This window comes from Eublepharis macularius, chromosome 2, assembly GCF_028583425.1.
Source record: "Eublepharis macularius isolate TG4126 chromosome 2, MPM_Emac_v1.0, whole genome shotgun sequence".
Lineage (NCBI taxonomy): Eukaryota > Metazoa > Chordata > Lepidosauria > Squamata > Eublepharidae > Eublepharis > Eublepharis macularius.
The window spans coordinates 29,649,543-29,671,303 of NC_072791.1; the positions used below are offsets into that span (position 1 = coordinate 29,649,543).

Below are 21,761 nucleotides of genomic sequence, written 5' to 3' on the forward strand. Positions count from 1 at the left end.
TAATGAGCCCTAATACTGCACAAGGCATATGGCCCCTTGTGTTAAGATTGCCACCACAAGCTCCCAAGCTCTTCCTTGGAACAGCAAGGACAGATCCTGTCCTTGTTTAGCTTCCCAGTGCAGGGTATATACAAGCTTCCCAATACAGGCTCTTGTTGGTCAAATCCAGTAGTGTTCTTCTGGATTTGACCAACAAGAGCCTGTATTGGGAAGCCAGTAGTGTTCTTCTTATGTGAAAAGGCACAGTCAGTTAAGGATTAATTGTCTCTGGAGCTGCTCAAGCCAGTTTACGTCCCCCAGCCTTGAGAATGAGAGTTGCTAACCTCCAGGTGGATCCTGGAGGTCTCCTGGAATTACACCTGAAATCCAGACTACAGAGATTTGTTGCCCCAGAGAAAATGGCTGCCTTGGAGGGTGGACTCCATGGCATTATACCCCATTGAGTTCTTGCCCTCCCCAAACCCCGCCCTCCCTAGGCTTCACCCCCCCAAATCTCCAGGCGCTTCCCAACCCAGTGTTGAAAACCATATCAAGGAGTAATTGGGCAAGAAACTATTTGCATTTCCCTCCTTATATCCTCATAAGCAAACAGACTGGAGGATCACAAGGCTTGTGCAGGCCTTTTAGTGGCTATGGGCTATGCGCCTGTGGAAGTGGAACAAATGGTGCAAAACTAAGCACTGTTTAAATGTATTCCACGGTTGTTGGGGCACAGATATTTTGCAGAGATTTTATCATGCTGGGTTTTCTTTCTTTCTTTCTTTCTTTCTTTCTTTCTTTCTTTCTTTCTTTCTTTCTTTCTTTCTTTCTTTCTTTCTTCTTTCTTTCTTTCTTTCTTTCTTTCTTTCTTAAAAAAAGAAGTAAAGCATCGAAAATACATTGGACATGGCCTTATAGAACCTCAAAACTTTGTGTCACTGAATTATAACACAGTCAAGACTGGAACAGGCTGTTTTGTCCTTATGCACAGGTCAAGATGCTCACCAAGATGCACATTCCTGAAATGGCCATGTGACAGGGGAGGGGAGAGAGGGAGAAGAACAGGCCCTTTGTGTCCTTGGCTTTAAAAATGTGAAGTATGAAAGGAAAGGACAACTTTCCCTCTCCCCACAGTTCATGTTTCTCTTGTTTCAGAGGAGAGTGCAACTGCTTGAAAAGGTAACACAAGAGCATGAGCGATACAAGACCAGCCTCGACCAGTTTCAGCTTTGGCTGACCCGTGTGACAGAAAGATTAAACTGCTGCCTCAGCCAAGGAGCAAAACTACCAGCAGAAAATATAATTAAGTCCCTGCAGGTACTTACTTGACTGTTGTTTGGATGTGTTCTGAGTAAGGGGATTTCATAAGAAGTAAGGACTCTTTCTCCTATTTCCTGGCCAATCCATTTGTGTGTCTGGTCTTGGAAGGCTGGCATGAAAGGTAGAAAAGAAAATATGATTTTAAGGAACCTGACATCATTTAGCTCAACAGATTTGAGAAAGTTGCCATTTTTCTCTGGCTGATGTTGCAAAGTTGTCATGAGGATTAAAAAATGAATGAAAAATGGGATGTAGGATGTAGAGATGCCAACTGCCAGCTTTTTCTAGCTCTGGAATCATTTTTTTCCACTGTTTACCTCACACCTTGATGTACCCAAATATGCCCATGACTAACTAAATCCCAAGAGGCCACATTGTCCGACTCATCGAAGAGCATACCACCCTCCAGCCCCCCACAGTTACTGACACCTCAAATCCTGCCATGGTCCAACCCACTGACCAGGTATTTTTAAAACTGCAAGCCCTGGCAGTATTAATCAAAATAAAAAGACTCTGGTTTGAAGTTGGGCATGAGAAAACACTGAACAGCCTTGAGCTGTGCTCTCTGTCTTCTCTTTTGGATACCCTTAGGAAAAGAATGGCCTTGGATAGGGGGTAGACTCATCATCACTCATCTCCAAAAAGATCTCAACGGCCTAGCAACTTGTCTGCCTCAGAGAAATCTTTAAGAATCTCCCCTTCGAACTAGGTCCAGTTGGCACAAGTTACCAGGAGACTTCTTGAGTCGACAATCGTGACTCACTGTCATTATTGGAGGAAGAGCAAGATTTTAGTCCAGTGTCACACCTTTGCGACCAACAAGATTTTTAGAGTGTAAGCTTTTGAGAGTCAGAGCTCCCTTCTTCTTTGGTGCCTGAAGAAGGGAGCTCTGGCTCTCAAAAGTTTACACTCTGAAAATCTCACTGGTCTCAAAGGTGCCACTGGACTCAAATCCTGCTGTTTTACCTCAGACCAACATGGCTACCCACCTAAAATTATTGAGGGAGTCACTATCAAAGGAATCTGGGGGCAAACTGGTCACTCTAAAACCCTTCCTTCCTCCTGCAGGACGTTGCCAAAGACGTGAAGAATGGCGAGAAGAAACTGAGACATCTTGAAGCACAGTCTGTTGGTGTGATGCAAAACACCTCCCCACTGGGAGCAGAAAAGATGAAAGGTGAGCTGGAAGATTTGAAAAAAGCTCTAGAGAAGCTGAAACTGGTATGCCTTGAGGAAGAGGAGAGGCTGATGAAAGTTCTGAGATCTGAAAATGCCTATCACTCACAAGCCAGGCTTTTGGAGGCTGAGGTCCAGGAATTCCGCAAAAGCCTCCAAAGGCTGAGAAACAACTTTGAACCAAACGACCGCATGAGAAGCGAAGAGGACTTAATCGCTCTGTGGAGGAGATACCTAGTAAGTGGGTCAATAACTGATGAGGGAGAAAGGAAGCTGGGCAAGGACCTGTGCTCAGTAAAGAAGCAGCTTCTTTATTGCCATGATCTGGCCTAGCCCTTCCTTCCTAAAAAAATAACTTTCCAATGAAATTAAAGTTGTGTTTCTGTGTACATGTTTTATTTTAAAATTTATTCTTGGAAGTACACTGCTATCAGAAGTGCAGGTGAAGGGATTAGAGAGCAATCATGTGCCATTGTTACTATTTCTTGACCCTTCGCCTATATATTTGTTTTTCCTCTGTCCTACACTTTCTCCAAAACGCTTACCATCGTATACATGATTCTCCCCTTCTATTTCATCTGTGCAACAAACCTGTAAAGTAGAAGTCTCAATCATAGTGACTAGGACAAGTGAACTTCAAAACTTTGGAGGGGGGGGTTGTACCTCGGGCTCTTGAAGGGTCTCACCATACAGTGATGCCTGGCACGTGCTGTTTAAGTGTCGGGTTTCGCAATTTTACCTGGGAGCTGTAGTTTTAAAAGAGCTGTTGGATAGAGAGAACGATTCATTCTTTTTGTAAAACGAAGAGTTTGGGGGTGGGGGGTGAAAAAGAAAAGAAGCTTTTGGCTAGTGCCCTTAACTCCTTAGTTGTTGAACTAAGAGTGGTCTCCACTCTTTATTTTAAGATCTGGCAGATTCCACCCAGAGGGGTTGCTAAACTACATAGTCGCTCCCTCCCCACCCCCTGTGGGTGGAATCTGCTGTGGGGGAGAGAAACTGTGTAGTTCAGCAACTAAGGAGTTAAGGGAGCTAGCCAAAAGCTTCTTTTCTTTTCCACCCCTCCCTCCCAACTCTTCGTTTTGCAAAAAGAGTGAATCTTTCCCTCTCCACAGTGAGCCCGATCCAGCGGCTCTTTTCCAAACTACAGCTCCCAGGTAAAATCGTGAAACCGGACACTTAAAGAGCATGTGCCAGGCGTCGCTGTGTGGTGAGACCCTAGGTCTTAAACCCACACTCACCCAAGTCTCTTCACTCTTGATAAAACATTTCACTGTTGTTGGGAATCTGAGTCTTGAAAGTTGAATCAACCAGGGCCAGATCTAGGGTTGCCGGTGCCCAGGGCAACCCAAGTCCGGTCCCCTGCACGCGTGCGCACTCCTGGCGCTACATGATGACATCACTTACGTGATGTCATTACGCAGGGTCGGAGCGTGCTGCCAGCAGAGCAGCAGCAGCGTGGGCAGCTGGGAGGCCCCCCGTGCCACTCACCTGCCCTGCTGAGGAGGCGGCCGGCTTGCTGCATGCTCCCTGTCCTGCAGGGCAGGCGAATGGCGCGGGTGGCTGCTTAGCCACCTGCACTGCCGCCGGCGCGCTCCCAGTGGCTGGCAGCTGTACCCGGTGCCCCCCCTTTGGCAGTGCTGGGGGCAGATTACCCCCCTTCCCCCCATCGATCCGGCCCTGGAATCGACTATATACCTTTGATTACACAGATGACATAATTATACCAGGCAAGAAGCTGAATGGTAAAATAGCTCATTATTGCATTCACTTTCTCTAGAGCCAGCATGAAAAAAATGGATGCCAGGAGAACTGATTTACTATTTATTTTAAAGGCTGTGTTTTTGTGTCAAAGGCAACAAGAGCAGCTCTTACAGAGGAGGAACCCAAAGCTGAGAGGCTGAAGGATCAACTTAAGGAGCTGTTCAGGTTTTCACAAGACATGCAGCCGCTGTCGGAGAGCGTGTTAGGTGCAATCCGGGAATATCAAAGGTATTTTCCAGTCCGGGGGTGGGGTGGGGCCAGTGGTTTAAAATAAGCAAAGGCGGAGGGATCAGGTGGCTCTAGCAATATGGAAACAATGCAAGTCAGCGACTGATTTAGATTGATCTTCCAGCTATAAAAATAACAAGCAAATCAAGTGAACGCCAATGTTAAGTTTTAATAGCTTTTGTTACGGCTGTTTTCCAGAAGACTCTGTAAATGACCTTATCAGAAAAGTAGGAAATGGCAGCTGTCAGGACAAATGGCAGAAAAGGGGGAGGTCGGAGGCAGCGTGCTGGAAAATCAGCCCATCCTGGGTGGTGACTTGCTTTATTGGGCTCTCTTTTGTCATGGTCTGTGCATTCGTCTGCTAGTCTTTTTTTATCCCCAAGGTGCCTCCGCCAGTCAGTATTTTTTTTTAATAGTAGAGGCTTTGCATAGGACATGACCAACTCGCAATTACAAGATAGAGCTGGTTGGCTTTAGATGTGGGGTGGAGAACAGTGCTTCAGAGAACCACAGTGCAATCCTGTGCAGAGTTGCCCCCTTCCAAGCTCGTTGACTCCAGTGGGCATGGATTTCAGGCTGACTTGAAAGTAGAGCAAGCCAATTCTCATAGTAGACGAGATTGCATCAGTCCTTCAGCTACAGCTTTGCAGCTCATTTGAGATGATGCATTTAAAGCCAGTCTGTGGGATTCAACAGCCTATCTGTGCTTATGTTTGAAATTGTCGATGAGTTGGTACATGGCTTTCACGCATGGAGCCAAATGTTACATGCAGGGTGCAGCAGAGGCAGGAATGAATTTCTCTCTGCCTGCTCATGGTTCTCCTCTTCAACTTTGCTTTGATGGTTTCCTTCCCCTGTGCACGAGCCCGTCCTTTCTCTTCCTGTTTACATTCAAGCAGGATAAATGGCAAGCGAACCCCCCTCTGCCGTCTCTCTGTCCGAACTTTGGCAACCAATTTCCGCTTCCAGGCCAACTGGAATCAGGAAGCGAGGCGCCTGTAGCCAAACCTTTTGTAAACTTGGAGGAAAGATCATCTGAGCAATAACAAGGTCACGTTCTGTTTGCGTCAGAAGAAACTGTCTTTCTTGTCTCGAATACGGGCTGTGCTGGCAAGCTGAAAGAGGTTGGTGTTAATTAAATTGTTCATTACTGGAGAACCAGCCGGTCAGATTTGCGAAACAAATCTGGGATGCTTTCCAGTGACAAACAGCAAGAATGGAAAATTTGCCACGAGTGTGGGCAGTTTGTTCCAGCTTTGCTTTGTTGGAAGGGAGTGGCAACCCTGCAAAGCCTTGCGGCAGGAATTTGGCAAAGAATGGCAGAAAAAGCTATCACTGGGTTGGCTCTCTTTCCCCCTCAACACTAAGCTCATGTCTTTCTTCTTGGTTAACTAAAAACTAAAGATGTTTTCCCAATATGTATTAGTGTCTACAAGATGCTTCCTGAAAGGCGTTTTTAACACTGGTAGCTGTTGTTTGCCGAATTAGGCTGAAGGTCAAACCATAGAGGTATCCGTATCATCTACCTGTATGTTAGCTGCTGCAGGCCAAATAGCATCTCCCTATGGCCATTTCTGGTTCCCTTCTGGTTGCAAAAGGGAAAATTTAATCTTCCCTTTGCACGCAGTACCAATCACAGTTAGCCTCCCAGACCTAAAAATTGATATATTTTTTTTTAAAAAAGGGAACTGCTGGGAGTCCCACTCATGAAATTCCTGGTGACTTATCTCCATTGGCTTTCAGGTTCTGCCAGCATTTGTGAGGCAGGGAGAAATTGCTTGGAACTGCAGACAATCCGGGAAGAGAAAAATGAACCTGACTTCTGGAGGTGTCTGGCCATAAAAGCTTTTGGAGCATTTCGGATGGATGTGGCTTCCTTTCTGGGAAGCTAATGCGCCCTTGTAGATGAATCCTGTTCATGAGGGTAACTGATACAAAACACACAATATCAGGAATGCAAAGAGCGCATAATGATACAACTATCTGAAGGCAATTTCATTCCTTCTCTTTAAAAACTCCTACAATATAGATTGGGTGCAGAACATTGTTAGAGTTGTTAGTGTGAGTGTGTGTACATGCATGTGTGAGAGGATGTGGCTCAGTGGTGAAGCATCTCCTTTGCATGCAGAAAGTCCCAGGTTCAATCCCCGGCATCTCCAGTTAAAAGGATCAGGTAATAGGTGATGTGAAAGATGCTCACCTGAGACTCTGGGCTGTGAGAAGGTTCTGTAAAGTTACTACATCAAAGAGATGGTCTAATTTTTTATCCGCTTCTGCCAACCCAGAAACCGCTTTGACCACTTTGAAATACAGAACACGGAGCCTGTGTTCAACCCGTGTTAATCTTTGAATTTCCTCTGGGCTTGTTTGCAAAGCAGGCCCGCTGGACCAGGCGCACAGAACTTTCTACCCTCAGGGGATACTCTCCACATTGCCTTTCCTTTTCGAGGAGCTCTTGAACATCAGCCACAGAAGCCCTCTGCATTGCCGAGCATGTTGGGGAATACTCTGTAGCAGGGCTTTTTTCCAGCTGGAGCGCGGTGGAACGGAGTTCCGGAACCTCTTGAAAATGGTCACATGGCTGGTGGCCCCACCCCCTGATCTCCAGACAGAGGGGAGTTTAGATTGGGCAATCTAAACTCCCCTCTGTCTGGAGATCAGAGGGCGGGGCCACCACCCATGTGACCATTTTCTCCGAGGGCAACCCACTGAGTTCCACCTCCTCTTTTCCTAGAAAAAAACCCCTGCTCTGTAGTGTACACAGTCAGTGGGGAAAGTGGGGTGTAAATAGCGAACTAAATAAACAAAGGCTATTTGTTCACATGGGGCACAGTCCAGGGCTGTCGCCCATGGCCTGTCCCAAATTACTGCTTCAGTTCTGCAATTTTTAGTGCAAACATAAGTGCCTCATTAAACAGGCACTAAAGTTTCCACGATGACCCTTACTTTGTCAGGACAAACGTGTAAATTCATCATGCCTGTTGTCTTGCTGTCTCTGATATTAACCTGACTTTATACATAGTTACATATTTGGCAATACCAAGGGCAGCAATTTGGGAAGGAAGAAACCGTGCACTCCTTGCGCTGTAACTTGTTGCAAGCAGGACAGCATTAAGTACATTTCCCTTTACTTTCTTGCATCGCTAGATCCAGCCAGCGTAGAAACAAGAATACTTGTTTTCAGTTCTGCTTTTTGTAATACAGCCAAACATCTTAAGTTGTGCAAACTCGCATTACAAATCGGGTAAGTAGGAGCTTTAGAAACATCGTAGCTAACACTTGCTGGATCACATCCTTGTGTCCAGTACATTTGCCTGTTATTCTTCTAGCTGAAAGATGTATCACTTACAAGAAATTTTTAAAAGGTTGTTTGAGAGTCAGAGTTACACGGCCAGCTTTATCTTTGGTCATTCTCCTTGGCAGGTGCACTAAAAATGAATGTCTGTCTTGGTATCTTAAAAAAGGTTTTATTGACCATCTGACTGGCAGAAGCAGCTGCCTTGGGGCAAAAAGACAGTGTATATGAAGCAGAGACTGGGCTCTTTGTGATCTGAGAGCAGACTGCAGAGACAGCCTCGAGCAATGGAAAGGAGAATTGGATTATTTTTCTCTCCGGGTTTAATACTCATAGTTTTGTCTGTCTGTTCTTGCAGCCTGAAGGGGAAGACATTTAAAATGAGCGCAGAGACTGAGACAGAACTGAGGCAGCGCTTTCAAAACCCTCTCAGGGAGTTCCAGCTGTGGAAACCGTCAGCTCAGAGACTCCTGGACACCACGGAAAATGTTTCTGATCCGACCCTGACAGACGCTTTCTTGCTTCAGATCGAGGTGATGGAGAATCTCTGCAATGCTGGAGGGGCCAAAAATGGTCCACGCAATTTTTTTTTTGCTGTCATATGCATTTCTGCAGCTGTTGAAACAACCCCAGTCTAGAAGGGTTCTCTGTTACTGGAGGACATAACTTATTTTTGGCCCACAAAATATGCACCTTTAGGATGAGTGGACTTGCACACTGCAAGAACCTTGGGCAGGGCAGAGGTAGGCAGTTGCTGCCTGAGTTATTCTGCATCCTTGGATGGTGATTTTGTGAATGCTGGGAAAAAGTGAGGGGTGGAACAGTATAGTATAGCCCGATCTTGTCAGAGCTCAGAAGCTAAACAGAGTTGGCACCTTGGATGGGACACTACCAAGGAAGACTAGTGTTGCTTTGTAGATGAAGGCAGTGGCAAACCACCTTTCCTTGAAAGCCCCTTGCTGAGGTTTCAATAAATCATTTGCAACTTAACAGCATGCACACGTGTACAGAAGAAAAGGGCTGAGGTAGAACTTTGCAGTGGTTGCCTAGCAACTCGGGACATACTGTTATTATTCCAGTACGTATGCAAGAGGATGGTGAATATGTCCCTCAACCCTCTGCCTGTTGAAAATGGCAAAATGGTCCATGTTTGAGAAGCGGCTATAATTGAGAGCGCTTAGACCAAAGTTCCTAGCCAGCTGTACCTCAAATATTGGGAAGACCACAAGCAAGACCCCCAGATAATGATATTAAAGGGTGACCTCACATCAAGCTAACTAACTATCAGGGCCTGGTCATAGTTAACATCACGATCCCATTTATATTTAGAACCACAACTGGTTGGGTTGTAAATCAGCATTCTGCTGGTTTGAATTCCACTACTGCCATGAGCTCAGCAGGTGGCCTTGGGTAAGCTGCTCCTCTCAGCCCCAGCTCCCCAGCCACATTGTAGGGATAATAATAACACTGACTTTGTTCTCCACTCTGAGTGTGCAGTTATTATCATTATTAAGCAGAATTCCACCCTTGTAAGCTGATTGACTTCAAAGAGCTTGGGTGTAACGCTGCCTCAAATGGCATTGTGGGGAATAAAGTCATAGTTCAGTAAACACATTTTTTCCCTGTGGTTTTTATTCTTCGCATCAAGTCTTCATTACAATAAATAAGTGATTTTCCAACTTCTCTCTCTTCACTTCACATATTCAACACAAGACAGATGGTGGTCAATCCCTGCATAATGCTGCAGTGTCTGTAAATGATGCTGTAAATAGATCTCCAATGTATTTTGAGGAGTTAGCCGTGTTAGTCTGTAGTAGCAAAATAGTAAAGAGTCCAGTAGCACCTTTAAGACTAACCAACTTTACTGTAGCATAAGCTTTCGAGAACCACAGCTCTCTTCGTCAGATGCATTTTGCTATTGGTAAACAAAGGGGGGCGGTCAGACAGGGCTGTGACACACGGAGAAAGGGTTTTTCTTTTACTCTTCCCCTGTTGCATTTTCATGTGCTCAAATAGTCCCCTCACCCAAAAGCTTTTAATTGTCCTCTGTTGAAGGAGCAAATAGCAGCCTTGGGGAGCTGCTGGAGGCCCTGAATACACTGCGGAGGGAAAATAGTATCCCCCTCCTGCATGATGGTCTTGATCCTTCAGATGCTATTTAAAATAAAACTTTAAAAATGTCCTGAAATCCTTTGTTGTTGTTGTTAATGTCATTTATGGTCCACTCTTCTCACTGAGACTCAAGGCGGATTACATAGTGTGAGATTAGCACAATCAATATCAAGGACATTTCTGTAAACAATGCCATAGGGCTTACAAGGGTCTTCAAGGGCTTTGTGTGTGTCTGCCTTCGCTCTTTCATAAAACCATTGTGAACTGTAGAGGGTTTAGGGACAGGCCGTAGGATGTGCACTAAATTATTGTGGAATATTGGCCAAACCAGTTAGACTTTGCTGTGGATGCTTTGAATGAAGCATGAATTTTAGAATGCAATCAACTTTTCTCCACTAGTGTGGAATTTGAGGCGAGGTGGGCAAGTTGATGTTCAAGGAAGCTTCTCTGTCATTACTGTAAAGAGTCCAGTAGCACCTTTAAGACTAACCAACTTATCTGTAGCATAAGCTTTCGAGAACCACAACTTTCTACATGTATCTGACAGAGCTGTGGTTCTCGAAAGCTTATGCTACTGATAAGTTGGTTAGTCTTAAAGGTGCTACTGGACTCTTTACTATTTTGCAACTACAGACTAACACGGCTAACTCCTCTGGATCTGTCATTACTGATCTTCTCAGTGAGGGACCCCCATAAGCTTGCAAGAGACCCCCTGCCCAAAGATTATCTGGAATACATTTCAAAATTCCCTGTAATCACTGATTTGTTCTTCTCTGCAGACCTTTTTAGCTGATAGCTCCCGCTTTAAGGAACAGCTCCTGATGTTACAGCTGAAAAAGGATTTCTTGAACAATATCTTTGACGATGAGAAGGCGAAGTCTCTTTTGGCTGAGGCAGCTGATGCCACCAAAGAAAGAGAGCGCATACACAAAGGGCTGCTTCAAAGGAAAAGCTGGTTGCAGGTGAGGATTTTCTAGAGTCGACCGCTAAGCCAGCGGATTAATTCCGGATGTTCAGAACAGAAGCCTTCTGTTACGTAGAGGCTGATTTGCTCAGATGTTTGTATTGGGGGTTTGGGCTATGCAAACCTAGGGAAGTCCATTCATATAGTTAGGGTTGTTATGAAAGCCATTATATTTTTTTCTCCTTTTGGCTAGGCATTGGTATCTCAGCATCTAGACTTTGATGCCATCTTCGAAGCCTTGCAGAAGAAACTGTCCAATATCAAAGCCAGATTAGATGCTGAGAAGGAACTGTTGCCTGATCTGTTGAGTAAAGAAGCCCGGCTGCAGAGACTACAGGTAAGTGGCGGCAATTCCTCTTTAGGGAAAAACCATCTATCAGGGTAGGTTATCGCTTTCTCTATACGTGATTTATAACCCACTGTATCCCCTGGGCTCTGAGTGGCTTCTAGTAGTTCTCCCTCCCCATGCATTTCTGTCCCTAAAGAACTCACAATCTAAATAATTTAAAATAATTTAATCTAATATAAATCTAGGGACCAGAGCTCAATGCCAAATGTGGTAGGACTGGTTTCTCTGGACCTCTGCCTAGGATGCAACAGTTTCTTCTGGGCATTTGCAGTAGCACCTGGCAATGGAGCCCATCTGAAAAGAACGGGAGTGTAGAGGGAACAGAACTCAGTCCCAGGTCTTCTTGGGATCATGTCTCTGGAGCTCTGCCCAAGAGGTGGGACCTGGCTTGCTATGTCCATTCTTGTAATTGCTGCATCATTGTCCATGGCCCTTTACAGAATAAAGGCCAAGTTCCTGCTCGGAGGATCTTGCTGTCTAAGTTGGGTTTGGGATGTACTGCAGTCTCTTACTGAAACCTCTTTTCATAACGACATAAGACGTTTGATCCAAGTGCATTTAACCCTGCTTTCTGTTTTCTCCAGTGCCTGTCTACATGACCTCAGGATGCTCTTCTATAAGCACAAGAAGGCAATAACTGTCACCTATTCTTGCCCCCTCCCTCAGCATCTTGTACTCTCCCTCACAGGGCTGTTGTGAAGTTAGGAGTGGATCCAGCAGTCTGTGCATAGAAGCATTTTCCCCTTATTAGCCTCTCCCAGCAGCTCTTTCCGACCTCGGGAAAGCCGATCCCCAGGATTGCTAGACCTGGGTGGACTAATAGAATATGGGTCAGAAGCCCACTGAGAGGAGAGAGGAGGAGACAACCTTATTCCTCCTGTCTCTTCTGTCAGCAGAGCTAGGCTGGCGGAAGAGGGAGCGGAAGGCAACATGATCTGGAGCTGCTCTTTGGAAACATACCAATGCGATATGAGTACCGGTACATGTACCCCAGTGGGGCATTCAGCAGCTCCAAATCAGGACAGCGGCATGGGGCTGGGGGGAAAGGCTGACAGCCACCCCAATCCTCTCTCGCTGCAGCCCCAATCCAAATGATAAAGTGTGTTTTCTAAAATGCTCTGTTTACGTAATGCCCCGCCTTTCATCAGGCGTGACCTTCAGATGAGATGGGACTGGGGAAAACTGCTGCTTGCAATCTCGGAAGTCTTGGTTTGCTGTTACGCAGTCGTCGGGTGTGATGTCCTGTGTGGCTCATTGTGAAATACGCCATTTCCTCCCACAGACCATCCAAGAAGAAATGGCCGAATGTGCCGTTCAAATGGAAGAACTGGGAAAGCATCCTCCGTTGGACCCGGCTCAGACGCGTAAAATAAAGCAGCTTTTGTCCGACTGCCAAATGCTGAAGAGGTCTCTGGAGGTAAATCAGAGGTCCGGGGAAGATTGTCAAGCCACGCAGTTTGCTTTGTCCTTCCCCGGTGCTGGAAGGCAAGGCAGTTGAAGCCCTTTTCCCTGTCCCTGCAAACCTCTCCGTCACTTATGCAGGCCTCTCATGAAAGGGACCCAGTCCCTTACGCAGGATTCCAAAACGTGGACAGGCAAAATCGATGTCTGCAGAGAGAAGGAAGTGGGCATCGGATCTGCTTTTTCGTGGATCTGATACCCCTGTAGGCTTTTCCACTTTGGGCCCTGCTGCATTACCTCATTCTGGCATTATTCCCTTCACAGCAGCATGATGCATGTTTACTTAGAAGTAAGGCCAAATGAGTTCAGTGGAGCTTACTCCAAAGCAAGCAAATGCTGCCTAAATAGGACAATTTTTTGGTTAGGTCTGAAAATTTTCATTGAGTGCTGAAAGGCGGCTGATGCCCGAAGGCTCAAAATCCGCCTTTGTGTTTCTGTGGCTTTGGTCTGCATTGCTTCAGGGCTCAGTTGTGCTTTTATGTATTATTGTGCAGAAGATCTTAGTGCTAGACACTTTATGGCAGAAAGAAGGGTTGTGATAGCAAAAAAGGGATGGCCCCGGTGCCAGGAATCGGTTTGGCCTCAAGTGGTTTGTTGGTGGGGAATAAAGTCATAAACTCACTTCAAACACACACACACACACCAGCAACATACTTGCCATAGTATTTCAGTTTGATGGGCCATGCTATCCCAAATCTACAGATAATAATAATAATAGTAACATTCGATTTATATACCGCCCTTCAGGACAACTTAATGCCCACTCAGAGCAGTTTACAAAGTATGTCATTATTATCCTCACAACGATCACCCTGTGAGGTGGCTGGAGCTGAGAGAGCTCCTAGAAGCTGTGAGTGACCCAAGCTCACCCAGCTGGCTTCAAGTGGAGGAGTGGGGAATCAAACCCGGCTCTCCAGATTAGAGTCCCACGCTCTTAACCACTACACCAAAAATTTAATGCTAGCCTCGTAGCCTAGTTAGATTGCTATTAACGTCAGTTGTCTTTGTTGGGCAGGATATTTTTTGAAGGCGCCACTGTGAGCACATGAACACGTCACTGCCTTATTCTGAGTCAGGCTACTGGTCTACCAAAGCCAGCCTTGTCTAATCTGACTAGCAATGGGAGCCTCCAGCATCTTTCCCATCACCGGCTACCTCGTCCTTTCAAGTGGAGATGCTGGGGACTTAACCTGGGGACCTTTTGCATGCTAAGCGTGCTCTACCATTGAGCCACAGTGTGTATGTGGGGGGAGAAGAACTCTTTTCAAGAATGTGCGCTGCACGCTGGTCTGACAGTGACAGGTGTGAAGTAGTACCTTGGAATTGGAGATCCCACCAGTGGCCCGTACAGAAGGACAAGAATGCAAGCAATGTGCAGCTGTCATTAGCAAGCAGAAAGGCCTCATGCAGGGAAAGCTAGACCTGCACAGAAGTCTCTGGTAGACATCAACTAATAATGTTCTCAATTTCCACTGTCTGGTATAGGTCTTTACACAGGCAATTTTGGTTTCTCTTTCCTTCCTGGGTCACTGTAAGCAGGTGCTGGCTGTAACAGAGCCCTGACACCTTTCCGTTAGTGATTTCTCAGTCTCTTATGCCCAAGGCAGGATCATCTACCCAGCAGATCTCACAGTTTTCAAACGCACCAGATCTGAGGCTGAACTTCTCAAGAGGCCTCTGTGGTGAGAAAAATGACTCATAGCTTAGTGTCTGAAAAGAGCCACTCAAGAATTATGGTTGTTGTGGATTTTCCGGGCTGTATAGCCATGGTCTTGGCATTGTAGTTCCTGACGTTTCGCCAGCAGCGAATTGTTTGTTCTCCTTGAGGTCCCCTTTGCAAAGGGCTGAGGGCACAGTCCGAGGCCCTTTGATGGCTTCCCAGATTGTGGCTGCTTACAGTAGCCTGCAGAATCTGCTTGGGGCTGCAGGACTTCAGCTTGAGGCTAAAAAGGGCTCAGATAAAAGGCCTATTACAGATCAACACCTGCCATCGCTGGGAACTCTCCGAGGTCCTGCATAGCCTGACCGTCACCTTGGTTGTTAGGAACTCTCCTCTGTCCCTGAGACCTGCTCTCTGTCTTGGGGGACTCTAGCTGAAGTGCCCTGTGAACCCACAGCTTGGTCAGGGTAGGGTTACAACTGAGCATTCCTGTGTATTCTGCCACGTGGATCACTATTGAGAGTTACCACATAAGAGCCACAGGGCTATACTCACTGTTGAGCACTGTGCACCATACACAGTTCTGCTTATTTGCTGCTTGATCAATATAGTTGTCTCATCATTGCACTGTATGAGCACAAGCCAGCCTCTCTAATGATCTTGTTCGGATGCAGCTGTAGTGTGATATTTTATCGGGGATGAGTATGCAGTCATAAAAGACAGATGAAGACTGGCATTACTCTTTGGTTCTAAGAAATGAAAAAGCCAGGTATGCTGCACATAAGGAATGCGTTTTTTTATTTATTGGGATTTTTTTTTACAAGTTTCTCCTTTCTAGTCTGCAACCTACTTCATAAAATGCATGAAACAGAACTACATGCTTGGGCTATCCATTTTCATTCATAAAGCGCCCCCATGTGGCCAGATTTATATATGCAAGGTTTTGGAGAAGGGAGGGCTAGTAAAAGAGTTTCCCATTTTCTGTTAAAACCTGCATTCGGATTTTTTTTGGCTGCTTTTTAGCCACTTTTGTGCATGGGGAAGGACCATGGCTTAGTGGTGGAGTACCTGCTTGGCATGTAGAAGATCCCAGATTCAATTTCTGGCATCTCCTGTGAAAAGGACCAGGCGGCGTGTCTGTGTCTCTTTGTGTTATATGCCATCAAGTCACCTTTGACCGATGGCAATTTTATGAATCAAAGACCTCCAAAACATGCTCCCATTAACGGCCTTGCTCAGATCTTACAAACTGGTGGATGTGGCTTCCTTCATTGAGTCCTGCCAACTCATTTTAGGTCATCTCAAATAAGTGATGTGAAAGGCCTCACCCTGAGACCCTAGAGAGTCACTGCCAATCAGAGTTGTCAGTACTGACCATGAGGGACTGATGGTCTGATTCAGTCTCAGGCATTAGATAGGGCAATATCCTATTTACGTGATCTGTATCTTACCTAAGCTCAGAGACGACAGCTCCTAGTCTCAACATCTTTCACAACTCATAAGGTGTATTTTGACGCCTGAACAGTAAGAGGGTTGCTGTGTTTGAGATCTGATAAAATATAGTACATGGATTTTGTTCCAAATTTTGCATGGGCCGATGTGGCCGTTTACAGCTTTTGGGATGTAGGCTATTGTAGCATTCATTGCTGATGCCAAAGTTTTAAAACTGTTATTTGCTTGTGTTCTGCTTCTGATGTTGTTGGGTCTCTTCGGGTGCTGTTTTCAGACCATGACTGCCCAGAGTAAGCTGCACGTGCAGGAGCACTGGACGTTCAATGACAAATTACTCGAGCTGCAACAGTGGCTTACAGTGACCCGGCAGAAACTGGAATCCTACCGGGATGCCAAAGAGGGGTGGAAGATGAACAACAGAGCTTCTGATTTGGAGGTGACAAACGTTTTATCATCTGTTGCACCATTGGTGAACTGGGCAGTGAGAGAGAGGGAGCCAGCATGGTGTACCAGTTAGTGTCAGACCAAGGTCTTGGAGACCCAGGCTCAAATCCCTGCACTGCCACAAAACATTCCTGGTGGTCTTGGACTAGCCACATACTCTCAGCCTAACCTACCTCACATGGTTGTTGTGAAGATAAAAGGGAGGCAAGGAGAACAGTGTAAGCCACTTTGGGTCCCTCGTTGGGGAGGAAGGTGTGGTCCAAATGAAATAAGTAAGTAAGGTTCAAATCCCCACTCTGCCATGGAAGCTTATTGAGTGACCAGTCACTCTCTTTCAGCCTAATTTGCATGACAAGCTTGTTGTAATATAAAATTGAGAAGAGGAGAATGTTGGAAGCCTCTTCGGGGAGAAAGGCAGAATATGAATGAAGTAAAATAAAAATTAAAAAATAGTTGCAGATGGGGACTTGTGCAGCCCAGCACTATGTAGGATTTGCAGGATACGGCTGGAAAGCACAGGATGTGGCCACTTTGCTGAGCCTAGATCAAGACAGGTATGGACAGTGCCTGGATGGAAAACCACCTTGGAGCTCCCCCAAAATGTCTTCTTGAGTTCCAAGATGAAACAAAGAAAGGATGTAGAGGCAATTAATTAAATAAATAAAATCCTCAGGATCTAGCACAATTCTGACAACGTTAGAAAAGGTGTCAGTAGACAATAAAGTTTCCAGTTACTCTCATTCTCTCCCCGCTTCCATACATTTAAAACATCTAATATTTAAGTGTACAGTTTTAAAATTTCAGTTACAAAACTCCCACTTATGCATAATATAATTTAAATACTCTAATAGTATCCACACAATCTCTGTTTCTTCCTGATTGAAGACAGAGACCCTGATCTAGAGAATTTCTCTGGTGGAGGGTGGTGGTCTTCTATCAATAAGGAAAAAATAGATTAGATGATATAGATACTATAAGAGTATTTATGTTATCCTGCGTATAAGCCATAAGTCCCATTGAAATTAATGAGATAAGTTAATAAAGATGTACAAATACAGCAAATAAATATATTCTGAGACTGGGCACTTGAAGGTTATCACATTTTGTTCATAACATAATTGAATAGAATGTCGTGAGCGTCATGGGTATTACCCAAAAGGCCTTTCGTCTTATCCCCCTGCAGTGCAGTCAAACCACAGGAATCAGCCGAAACATTCCTCACTGTGAGCGAGCTGTTTCCAAAAGAATGAAAACACAAAAAAAGCTCTATTAATTTCATCTCTTGGGGATGATGAGGACAAATTAATGTTGCAACCAGTTAGCAAATGGCATTTTGTCATGTCGAGGACAGGGAGAGAGATGCAGCTGAAGGTGGCTATGCTGTAGCACACAACAGCTTCATGTAGAATAAACAAATGCATAATGTGGAAAATGCACGCAAGGCTCTTGTTTCTTTTTGCCACAACACACTAACACAGCCCCTCCCCCCCCCAATCTGGAATTTCAGAGGCTGCAAGCTGAGTTTGCAGAAAAAGAGATCCAGTTGCACCTCACTGAGGCCCATGGGCAGCTGGTTGAGGAAAATTCCTCTCCGGAGGGGGCGGCCTGTGTCCAGACTGACCTGAAGAAGCTGAAGGGATCTTGGAAGTGGCTCACAGACATGATGTCCGGGTAAGCAGTGGCGCAGGTTCTGACTAGGCCTTTCCTAGTTGTGTCCCAGAGCTGGCTGGAGAGGAGGGCAGGTAAAGGGGGCGGGAAGACTGCAGCCGGAGAAGGTGAGGTTCTGTTGCCTTCTCCTACTTCGCAGCAGCATTTCCAGATTTGGGCCTGGCACTTCTGCCTGCATTTATATCGCAGTGCTTTATAATAGCCCTGTGACATTGGAAGTAGCCAAAGCAGTAATTATAGGATGGTATAGCAACAGTTCCAGCGATGAATAACTGTTTATAGACATCACTAGAAGAAACAGACCCAGTCATAAACAACTTTTATTCCCTCAAACATCTGTGGATCCGAAACAAATCCTTTTTCGTAGCTCCTTTTCTTTTCCTGAGTGAAAATGGATTTCTCTTCTCATATGTTTGAACGCTTCTTTTTTCTTTTTTGCTTCAGCTCTGTGGCCTCATGATCTGAAGGGTTTCTTCTAGGTCCTCCTAGAAGATAATGCCCCTAAGTCCTGGTGAATCACTGAGGGATTCTGGGACTGTGACCTTTTGCCTCATTTCCTTTATTCTTAACTTTCCTGGCTCCTATAAGTTTCCTGTCTTGCCCACACTTTCCCCTTCCAACTAGCTCTTTCACTAGGTGCAGCTGGCGAGGAAATCCATCCCCGCCTTCCCAGTCTGTCAGGTTTCCTCATCACTTGGGAAACCAGCCGCAGGTTGTAGCCATTTCCTAATCACAGCTACAAACTCTCTGTTAGAACAATCCCCTGGAAAGTAACAATCCATTAAAAATGGCCTTAAACAGCAACACCACTTCCAGGAAAAGTGAGCAAAATCCACTGGCAGGAACCCCTTTCCCCTTGTCACAGTATCTTTTTCAGCTCTCTCCTCACCCCCTAAATGCTGCTGAGCTAATGCTGGAGTATGATTTGAGTTTTTGGTGTTTCAGTTCTTTGGAAGAATCATAGAGACACTCTCAGAGCTGACCATGAGGTGAGATGAAGGGTTGGATCCAGACTAAATCAATGGATGGTTGTTGGGGGTTTTCCGGGCTGTATTGCCGTGGTCTTGGCATTGTAGTTCCTGACGTTTCGCCAGCAGCGAAACGTCAGGAACTACAATGGAGACAAACGTCAGGAAAATCAATGGAGTTGAACTTTCCTGGAAACGGGGCCCCGCAAAATTAAATGAGGAGGGTCAGCAGCAGGGGGGGTGAATCGATGGAAACTGCCAATTTATTCTGGATCCAGACTAAACCCCCCATCTCGGGCAGTCCATTTGGGAAAACTGGCAGATTCAACCAAATCTCCCACCACCCTCTTTCCTCCAGAAGAAGGGAAGGTCTCCGAGTTTCACTTCCTAGATCCTAGAGCAGTTCTTACAGTTTCAGTAAGGTGGCGCCATTTGTGTGTGAGGGACTGAGGGCCAAAATGAATTTGATGTGTGTGACACAAGTTGGCTTACGGGTGTCTGACTCTCAGTCACACATTCATGTGGAAACAGCCATGGAGGCGGAGCCTGAAGCCCCTCCTTTCCACAGCGTTTGGAGCTGCACAGAGTCATGGTGAGATTTGTAAAGGTTATTCCTCACATAAATATTTGGCTGAGAGTCATGTTGGGCAACTATGCCTCGACTCGTGTTACATGTAATGTGTATTTCGGCCCAAATAAGGCTGGAATCCCCACTGAAATCTAAAACTTGCGAGTAAGGGATTCCGTATTTTCAGTATCTACAGTTGCAGTACGAATTTAGATTTTCAGGATTTGTTTTCATATATCCCCATTTGAAATGCATGGACTTCCATAGGAATAGTCTTTTCTCACATTTGTTTCCACACTGATATGGATAACTTTTATTGCCAGTAAAAAGGATATAGGCTTCATACAGGATACCGGAAGTTCACTGACCTCTCTAAGGAAGCGACTGTGTTCCCCAAAGGGTGGCAGAAGGTCCCAAGGTCAGTCTCTGGCATCTCCAGTTAAAAGGATTTGCTAGCAGATAATGGAAAAGATGTCAGCCCAAGACCTTGGAGAGTTGCTGCCAGTCAGAGTGGACAATACTGACCTTGATAGATTAGTGGTTTGACTCTGTATAAGGCAACTACATGTCTTTTGTATGCATTCATTTCTGTTCAGGTGTAGACTGAGACAGACAGCCAAACTGCTGTGGAGGAAGTTCTGCATGTGTTTACCTGTTCTATCACATGTTCTCTTTCGCATTTGCATTTTTGACGGGAGAGTATAGTTTTGTAACACTTTGTAACCTGTTCTCTGTTGTTTCTTTATTTGGGGGCAGGGGCAGTTTTGACCTCATTCGACCAAATAAATATTTGACACATTCTCACATACAGTCCAGCACAGATGAATTGAGATCTTGAATCTGTTTCTGGTTGTTGACGTAGAATGAAATAGAAAAACAGTGTATTTACGATAGTTTTATGTCTTCTTTTCTCCTGATTCTGGCTATCTTCAAGTCTTCTTAAAAAAACGCCTCCGAACTGGGTGATGATAGATGCAGGAAAGACCTTTTCAGGCCAGACGACAGCGGGAGGATTTGCTTTTCACTCAGGGGATGAGCCTGAGCATTTTCAGGTAAGGGGGGAAAACCTGAGTTTGGGTTTTTTTGCTGCAACTTTATATTTCAGACAAGACTGGTGAGCTGCCTGGAATATGGCATGAGTCTCTGAAGACTAGGATCATAATGGTAACAACAACAATATTCAATTTATATACTGCCTTTCAGGGCAACTTTAACACCCACTCAGAGCGGTTTACAAAGTGTGTTATTATTATAATCCTCAAGACAATCACCCTGTGAGGTGGGTGGGGCTGAGAGAGCTCTGAGAGAGCTGTGACTGACCCAAGGTCACCCAGCTGGCTTCAAGTGGAGGAGTGGGGAATCAAGCCCAGTTCTCCAGATTAGAGTCCTGCTGCTCTTAACTACTACTCCAAACTGGCTGTCAACAATGCTTCCCAACATGTGCAGAGTGTTTTTAAAACATCTTAAAACCAAAGTGAATAGACATTGAAAGCCAATACCATAATCAACAAAGAGATTGGTTGTTGTGGGTTTTCCGGGCTGTATTGCCGTGGTCTTGGCATTGTAGTTCCTGACGTTTCACCAGCAGCTGTGGCTGGCATCTTCAGAGGTGTAGCACCAAAAGACAGAGATCTCTCACTGAGAGATCTCTGTCTTTTGGTGGGTGCTACACCTCTGAAGATGCCAGCCACAGCTGCTGGTGAAACGTCAGGAACTACAATGCCAAGACCACGGCAATACAGCCCGGAAAACCCACAACACCCATCGTTCTCCGGCCGTGAAAGCCTTCGACAATACAACAAAGAGATTGTTAAAGAGTTATAAAAACAACTGCAATTGTTGGCCATGTGGATCAATCTGCTAGGCAGAACAAAGTACTTTGGCCAGCCTCCTGAAAATCTGAATAGACGGGGGGTGCTCAGTCACCCACTGAGTTTTCCTGTGGTCTGCTTATCACTTACAAGCAGGGATCCAACTTTCCATTGAGCAGTTCAGCTGTTCATGAGCAGCTTGTTATGGTCTCACAGCTGCCCTGTCTGACCCAGAAGGCCTGCCCTTTTATTGTATTTTGGTGAGCAGCACTCAGTCAGTAAGAAAAGAAACATACTCTGCTGATGGCAAGAGGCCTTCTCAATTTTACTGTGTGACTTTACATGCTCCAGGAGTGACCTCTGGAATCAAGAAGGGACTCCAGAGCAGAGCCTACAGGTGCTGGGGGGGAACCCTGGTGAGCCCCAGCTCAAATTAAATCCTGATTATGATGCAGATCTTGATTTTTTTAAAAAAACTGGGGCCTTGTTTTCATTCCAAGTGTGTTTTCTGTGGTTTACAACTCTATGTTCGGCTATCAAACTAT

General features: G+C 45.5%; 1 protein-coding gene across 1 annotated transcript in view; it reads left to right on the top strand.

Moving 5' to 3' along the window:
* The window catches only part of SYNE3 (spectrin repeat containing nuclear envelope family member 3), a 99,695-nt gene that overhangs the window by 51,567 nt on the left and 26,367 nt on the right, over positions 1 to 21,761 (top strand). Inside the window, exons 6-15 of the mRNA XM_054972210.1 lie at positions 1,135 to 1,296; positions 2,368 to 2,712; positions 4,328 to 4,464; positions 8,118 to 8,292; positions 10,651 to 10,833; positions 11,029 to 11,172; positions 12,467 to 12,601; positions 16,032 to 16,193; positions 17,709 to 17,872; positions 20,340 to 20,457. Coding sequence (XP_054828185.1) covers positions 1,135 to 1,296; positions 2,368 to 2,712; positions 4,328 to 4,464; positions 8,118 to 8,292; positions 10,651 to 10,833; positions 11,029 to 11,172; positions 12,467 to 12,601; positions 16,032 to 16,193; positions 17,709 to 17,872; positions 20,340 to 20,457 — 1,725 coding nt within the window. The remainder of the gene's footprint in view (positions 1 to 1,134; positions 1,297 to 2,367; positions 2,713 to 4,327; positions 4,465 to 8,117; positions 8,293 to 10,650; positions 10,834 to 11,028; positions 11,173 to 12,466; positions 12,602 to 16,031; positions 16,194 to 17,708; positions 17,873 to 20,339; positions 20,458 to 21,761) is intronic.